The sequence below is a fragment of the Triticum urartu genome, chromosome 5 (assembly GCF_003073215.2).
Source record: "Triticum urartu cultivar G1812 chromosome 5, Tu2.1, whole genome shotgun sequence".
Classification (NCBI taxonomy): Eukaryota; Viridiplantae; Streptophyta; class Magnoliopsida; order Poales; family Poaceae; genus Triticum; species Triticum urartu.
In genome coordinates this window covers 485,784,237-485,792,107 of record NC_053026.1, presented here as the reverse complement: position 1 = coordinate 485,792,107, position 7,871 = coordinate 485,784,237, and the positions used below count along the sequence as shown (strand labels likewise).

General features: G+C 51.7%; 1 protein-coding gene across 1 annotated transcript; it reads left to right on the top strand.

The window, feature by feature from the left end:
• Positions 1-409: 409 nt before the first annotated feature.
• On the top strand, positions 410-2,588 carry LOC125510042 (UDP-glycosyltransferase 79-like). Its single transcript, XM_048675129.1, has 2 exons — positions 410-1,224; positions 1,496-2,588. Exons 1-2 carry the CDS (start codon positions 526-528, stop codon positions 2,231-2,233), a joined length of 1,437 nt encoding a protein of 478 aa, XP_048531086.1. The 5' UTR covers positions 410-525; the 3' UTR covers positions 2,234-2,588.
• Positions 2,589-7,871: the final 5,283 nt, after the last annotated feature.

The following is a 7,871-nucleotide window of genomic DNA, read 5'->3' as shown; positions in this document are numbered from 1 at the left end:
GCCGTTTGTTAATACATGCCGTAGCTGTCGATCCATATACATACGACAGCCCATTTGTTGAACACAGTACAATTATTGCTCACATACACGAGTCACGCTCATTCCTATTCATATGCACACTCTATGCCCTCAGAAAAACTTCCTATTTATATGCACACTCTATCCTTATAAACATCTCCGAAAGACTGAGCCGGCTTAACATCTTAAGATTTTATAGACATTACACACGCGTGTCAATGAAAACATCTTCTTCCATTGAAAAAACATCGCCAAAAGACTGAAATAAATCCAGAAATCATACGGACACCAATGTCAAGTCTAGGACATGAACACTGGTGGACAAAAAATACCATTGTTCTTCTAACCGTGCAACAACAGGCTGGTTCCCTACATACGACAGCACATTTGCCTCCTCCCGCGTCGTGCCATTCATACATATACCTTATCGAGTACATTAGCTACTTCTGTGCTCTGAACCTCCGATAAGACACAGACAGCTACGTGCAACGCGCAGCTAGCTTAGTCATGGCTTCTCACGGCAAGGACACGCAACAAGTCGTCGCCGGCGCCGACGGCAGAGGCGGGGGCTACGTGCTGCTCCTGCCGTACCCAAGCCAAGGCCACGTCCACCCGATGCTGCAGTTCGCCAAGCGCCTCGCGCACCACGGCATGCGCCCCACGCTCGCCGTCTCCCGCTACATCCTCGCCACATGCAAGCCCGACGCCGCCGCGGTCGGCGCGGTCCGCCTGGCCGCCGTATCCGACGGCTGCGACGCGGGCGGGTTCGGCGAGTGCAACGACGTCACGGCCTACCTGGGGCTCCTGGAGGCCGCGGGTTCGGAAACGCTGGGGGAGCTCCTAGACGCCGAGGCCGCGGAGGGGCGCCCCGTCCGGGCGGTGGTCTACGACGCGTTCCTGCCGTGGGCGCGCGGCGTGGCGCAGCGGCACGGCGCCGCCGCCGTGGCCTTCTTCACCCAGCCGTGCGCCGTCAACGTGGTGTACGGCCACGTGTGGTGCGAGCGGGTCGGCGTGCCCGTGGAGGCTGGATCCACCGTCGTCGGCCTGCCTGGGCTGCCGGCGCTCGAGCCGGAGGGCTTGCCGTGGTTCCTCAAGGTCGGGCCCGGCCCCTACCCGGGCTACTTCGAGATGGTGATGAGCCAGTTCAAGGGGCTGGAGCTGGCCGACGACGTGCTCGTCAACTCTTTCTACGAGCTCGAGCCCGAGGTGAGCTCTCTACTCCATCAGTCTCTGGCTGGTGCAACAAAATCTTCGATCGTCAGAAACAAATCTTGCACTGTTCCACTCATACATTCTTTCCGATAGAAGTACGTAGAACGCAACACGTTCGTCCTATTTTAATATGAAAATACTGGTTGCTATCTTATCTGGATGCTCAAAAGTCAGCAAGCAGTAGTACTAAATTCGAATTCGTTCGTGTAATTTTCTGCCGAGGAGAGGAGCACTGACGTTAACGTGCAACTGACTGGGAGTGCAGGAGGCGGCGTACATGGCGTCGGCGTGGCGCGCCAAGACGATCGGGCCGACGGTGCCGGCGTCCTACGTGCACGACGACCGCATGCCCTCGGACACCAAGTACGGCTTCCACCTCTTCGAGCTCACGGCCGCGCCCTGCGTGTCCTGGCTGTCAACGCACCCGGCGCGCTCCGTGGTGTTCGCCTCCTTCGGCAGCCTGTCGAACCTGGACCCGGCGGAGATGCGCGAGGTGGCGCACGGCCTCCTGGACGCCGGCCGCCCGTTCCTCTGGGCCGTGCGCGAGTCGGAGAGCCACAAGCTGCCCGCCGGCTACGGCGACGCCGTGGCGGCGCGCGGCGGGATGGTGGTGTCGTGGTGCCCGCAGCTGGAGGTGCTGGCGCACCAGGCGGTGGGGTGCTTCCTGACGCACTGCGGGTGGAACTCGACGTCGGAGGCGCTGGTGGCCGGCGTGCCGATGGTGGCGCTGCCGCAGTGGACGGACCAGCCGATGAACGCCAAGTACGTGGAGGCCGTGTGGCGGGCGGGCGTGCGCGTGCGCCCCGCGGCCCAGGACGGGCTCGCGCGGAGGGGGGAGGTGGCGGGCGGGATCGAGGCGGTGATGGCCGGCGAGCGGAGCGGCGAGTACAGGAGGAACGCCGCCGCGTGGGCGGAGAAGGCACGGGCGGCCAGCCGGGAGGGCGGCAGCTCCGACCGGAACATTGCCGCGTTCGTCGCCAAGTATGGCTCCAGCTCCAAGTGATGGACATGGAATGGAACGAAGTGTGTGCGCTATTCCCTCCATTTCAAAATATAGTGCGCCCGCACTTTTCAAGATTCAACTTTGATCATAAATTTAACCAACGAGACCAACTGCGGCGGGAGAAAAAAATTATGTAGTTGAAAACTTCTTTTGAATACGAATTCACTGATATAATTTTTGCTCCCGCCACAATCGGTCTTGATAGTTAAATTTACGGTTAAAGTTGAAGCACGAGGATAGAGGAAGCACTACATTATAAAATGGAAAGAGTATTGGACAGAGCTTTCCGCATTTGCGCGTTGCGTGGGCAGACTCATTTGATGATGGTGAAATAAATGGTTGATATGTTTGCGCCGCTGCTGTTTCGTTTGGCTGTACCGTAGCAGTTTTGGAAGTCTGTTCCTCTCTTCTCTCCGGCGAAAGGGACGATGTATATTAGATGATCGCGAAACGATAATGGAGTAGCAAAAATGTTACACCTACGTACAAGCTACGTTTCCTTAACTTTTTTTTAGCAAAAACAATTCCTTTCTTAACTAATCTCTTCATGAAGGACGGGACGTCGACCCGTTGGCTGGGTTATTTTACTAACCTCTCCACCTTTTTTTGGAGAAAAACTATGAGCCTCGATGTGAATCCAAACATCAGGGACTGGTTATTTCACTAATAGAAAAAGGGCCATTTGTCCTGGTTCATAAGGTCCATCTGTCCCGGTTGCGGAACCGGGACTAAAGGGTCGTTACTAATGCCCTTAGCCTTTAGTCCCGGTTCTTATACGAACCGGGACAGATGGGCCTCCACGTGGCTGCTGTGGCGAGCCCAGGCAGGAGTGCATTTAGTCCCGATTGGTGGCACCAACCGGGACCAATAAGTATCCACGCGTCAGCTGTTCAGGAGCTAGGATTTTTGTTTTTTTCTAAAAGGGGATGGATTTGGGGGTTTTGTATGGTTAATTAAGGTGTTTCATATATTATGTTAGGTAGCTAATTAATTAATAGAGAGAAATGTCTTCTCTTACCTCCGTGCTTAGTCGACGCTACGTACTATACGTATAGAGAGGCCCTCGACACGCTAGCCAGTAAGAAAATGAAGGAAACCATTAAGTACAGAAGTTCGTCATGCATACCGAGAGAAGTGATCGACCTCTCCTTCTCCGAGAGATCGACCTCTCCTTCTCCGAGAGATTGGTCGAACAACAAGTTTTTGTATATCTATCCGACGCTACTGGCTACATATATACAATATAAGATCTCTTACAATATAATGCCCTAATTAAATATGAACTCAGGGTCCATATAGTATTCTCCGGCTTTATTGATGATGTGGTCAAGAAAGAATCCCGCTAATTCCTCTTGAATTGCTTTCATGCGATCTTCTGGTAGGAGTTCATTCCGTATCTCCCACGTCTAATTTGAAGAAGGGGGTTAATACATATATATGAATGAAACTCAACAGAAATGATGGTGTAATAAAATGAAATTGTGAATATTATATCTTACGCACATGAAATTGTCTTTTAGAGTAGCCCCGCTTATCTTTGCAAGTCGCGTTGTAGATGAACTCGCACACGTAGTATCCACAGAAATCATTCCCTTATTCCTACCACAAGCACTTTACGAGAAATAGAAGTCAATCAAATTGATAATGAAGGATTATAAATGGCATTGATGAAAGTAGGTAGAATCAACAGGATCGAGATGCGCGGAACTAGCTAGCTAGTACTACTTACTTTCGGGTATGTCCATCGCAGCTCCCCTGGCAGTCCCGAAGCTTGTGCGGTGAATACTTTCCAAACCCTGCGAGACAAAGAAAACAATTACTTGATATCAGGAAATGAACAAAAAGTTGCCGATATGGTGCGATAATGATCGATTGAACTTACTGCTCGAGCATTTTAGTCATGTCTGCATAGGTCTCTGGAGATTTTCGTCTCGAGTCTAAGACGATTACTAGTCCCTGCTCAAGCTTAATCTCCAGGAGAATATAGTGAAAGTTGCGCACACATGCATAACTCATCAATTACATTACTATAACCTCGCTCGAGTAATAAGGGAAACTGAATATGCACAAAACAGTAACACTCACTTGAAATTGTAAGGAAAGAGTATTTTATCTTTGTTTTGATTTACTATCAATGATTTGAGCAAGTTGGCCTCAGCATCATCGGCGTTCTTTTCAACCTCAAATTTATCTATGAGATTTGGGTTAATGAACCCAATATCATACATTTCTGCTTTTCTGCACTCGACTATCTTCAATCTGCATAATATAGTGAGGATAATCATATATACATGCAATGAAAGAGCTGAGCTATATATAGATACTTAATGACAGAAGTAATACTTACAGACAGTAGCAAGTGACCGTTAATTTATCGAGGGCCTTTTGATTGAACCACTGGAAGAACTCCTCAAATGGAACAGTCAACAAATCAATTCCAATGAGGTCGTGCTCCTCTTTAACTCTCAGATACAAAGTATTCGTCCCCCCAGACTCTCTGCAGGTTTCCATGTACCAATCATGGAATCTTCGCATCATCGTTGTTAGAGATTTTTTATCTTTGACAAGAGGCTTCCCGTAATGGTATTGGTGTTCTTCCACCTCCAAGAAATCATAATGTACACCATCGGGCAGGTAATCTTCAAGATTGCTATAACCGGGCACCATCCCAGGATCATTAGCGACGATATCGCTAGACACCTTGAGCGGGGGGCACGATTGGTCCGCTTGTTCGCCGAGCTGGGCAATATTTTTCCCAACTCGTCGTTTTGCTAACCTTCGATCACTGATAGTATTTCCCGACCGCTACGCTTCGATATATACCTTTGCAGTAATGCACTCATAGTTGGTTTTCGGCGGAGACTTTGGTGGTTTCCTCAGGGCATCGAGTGTGCGCTTTGCTTTCACCCGATCTACCTTCTCCTCCGGAGGTGGATGTCTCTTTGCTTTCACCCCTTCAAAGAAGTCATTCACTTCTTTTTCCACGATCTTCGCCTTTTCTTCCACGGTCCTCTTGTATGGTAACTTCTCTAGAGGCTTGAGAGGTGGACCGAATCTGTATTGCCTGCCTATGGCTGTACTGCTAGACGCCGGAGCAGACGGAGCGGCTGCGACTATCTTCTTTCGTGCTTGCTTACGAGGCGGAGGAGAAGGACTATGACGCGCCGGAGCAGCCGGGGCGGCGGCGGGTCTCTTCCGCTTTTGCTGGCGAGGCGGAGAAGGATGAGGCTGGTGGCTGCTCGGGTACGCCGGCGTAGGCGGAGAAGAAGGCGGAGTGCCGCCACACGCCGGAGAAGGAGGCTGGTGGCTGCTCGGGCGCGCCGACACAGGCCGAGAAGGAGGCGGAGTGCCGCCACACGCCGGAGAAGGAGGCTGAGTGCCCTGATCACTCGCCGGAGGAGGAGGCGGTGGAGGAGGTGGAGTGCCCTGACTCGCCGGAGGAGGAGGCGGAGGCATCCAGTTCGGAAGGTTGATGAGCTCCTTCCACCATAGGCATGGAGTCTTCAGAGCAGAACCCAGCCGAGTCTCCCCGTCACCCGTAGGGTGGTCAAGCTGGAGGTCCTCAAATCCTTCTGTGATTTCATCGACCATCACCCTAGCATATCCTTCTGGAATCGGCCGACAGTGAAAAGTTGCTCCAGGTTCAGGACGTGCAATAGAGCCAACAGCCGCCTTGACATTCATATTCATCCATTGCATCATAAGATGGCAATTGTGAGACTCCGTGATTAAGTCCACGGGGTAGCTAGCAGGAGCCGTGAAGACAGGCTCCTGAAGCAGCTCCGTGGAAGCCACGCTGCTTCTTCGCTGAGATGGCGGGGTAGCTTCAGGTGTAGCAGCTTCGGCAGGTCGCGCGTTGCGGGCCTCGTCTCGTTCCTCTAGCGCTTGTACCCTTGTGTGCAGCGCCTGTAGTTGGGTCAGCTCCTTTTTCTTCTTCCTCTCCCGGCGTTTGTAATCGCCTGCATCGGGAAATCCAGCCTTCCACGAAAGGGAGACTGGCGTGCCTCGTGTCCGTCCGGGGTGCTCAGGATTCCCGAGGGCCTCTGTGAGCTCGTCGTTCTCTCTGTCCGGAACAAAAGTCCCTTGTCGCGCCTTTTCGATATACTCCTGAAGCTTCACGATGGGTGTGTTCAGCTGCTCGTTGGTCCAAATGCACTTCCCTATTACAGGGTCCAATTTTCCCCCAACCCCGAAGAACCAAGTCCTGCAACGGTCTGGCCAGCGTCGCGTCTCTGGTTTGATCCCTTTAGCAATGAGGTCATTCTCAGCCTTGTCCCACAACGGCCGGGCTGTCAAGTAGCCATCTGACCCCGTGCGATGGTGATGCTTCTTCTTTGCAGCATTTTTCTTGTTTGTTGCTGACATCTTCGCTGCTCTCTCAGATTTCTTTTTGGTGACAAATGCGGGCCACTGATCTTTGATCTTCTCAAATCGGCCGATGAATTCTGGAGTCTTGTCTTGGTCGATAAACGATGATTTCAGCTCATTCTTCCACCTCCTGAATAGCTCAGCCATCTTCTTGGTGTTCTCATCGCCCAAGACGCAAAACCTGATCTTCCCCCGACGTCTCCAAAAGGCTGCAGCCCGCTTAAGGTGCAAGGACAGGGAGCTCTTCCGGTTGATCGGTTCGGGGTTGTCCTCAATCCCCAAAGAACTGATGGAAGCTCGTCGACCCATGCACCTGCTGCGTGCTTGAGATCGCGCATCAATCGAGGTTTTAGTCCTTTGAGAATTAAGCCATTTGCTCTTTCCGCTTGTCCATTCGACTGGGGGTGAGCGACCGAAGCGTAGTCGACTCGTGTGCCCTGAGAGGCGCAAAAGGCCCTGAATTTGTCGAAAAAGTTTGACCCATTGTCAGTGATGATGCTGTGCGGAACTCCATATCTGAATATCAACTCTCTGATGAAACTGATAGCAGTGCAAGCATCAAGATTCTTGATAGGCTTAGCTTCAATCCATTTGGTGAACTTGTCGACTGCTACTAGCACATGAGTGAAGCCGCTCCTGCCCGTTCTCAGTGGTCCAACCATGTCCAGCCCCCAAACAGCGAAGGGCTAGACGAGTGGAATGGTTTTCAGGGCTGACGCGGGCTTGTGCGACATATTGGAGTAATACTGACATCCTTCACATTTGTCGACTATCTCTTTCGCCATTTCATTCGCTCTTGGCCAGTAGAATCCCACTCGGTATGCTTTAGCCACAATGGTCCGAGAGGACGCATGATGACCACAGGTCCCCGAGTGGATATCATCAAGGATCATCTGACCTTCTTCTGGTGTTATACACTTCTGACTGACTCCAGTCGCGCTTTCTCTATACAACTGTCCCTTTATGACTGTAAAGGCCTTGGATCGACGGACGATCTGTCGAGCCTCTTCTTCGTCCTCTGGGAGTTCTTTCCTTAGGATGTATGCGATGTACGGTATTGTCCAGTCGGGAGTGATGACCAAGACTTCCATGATCAGGTCGACCACAGCTGGAACTTCAACTTCAGTCGGATCCATGGCACTTTTTGGCTGCGGGGCCTCTTCAGTGAAGGGATCCTCCTGAACCGATGGTGTGTGGATGTGTTCCAAAAACACATTGCTGGGAATGGCTTCTCTTTTGGAACCTATTTTTGCCAAATCATCAGCTGCTT

Coding starts and splice junctions, on each gene's coding strand:
- LOC125510042 (XM_048675129.1), top strand. CDS start 526: ATGGCTTCTCACGGCAAGGACACGCAACAAGTCGTCGCCGGCGCCGAC. Junction 1,225..1,495: donor TCTACGAGCTCGAGCCCGAG/GTGAGCTCTCTA, acceptor CTGGGAGTGCAG/GAGGCGGCGTACATGGCGTC.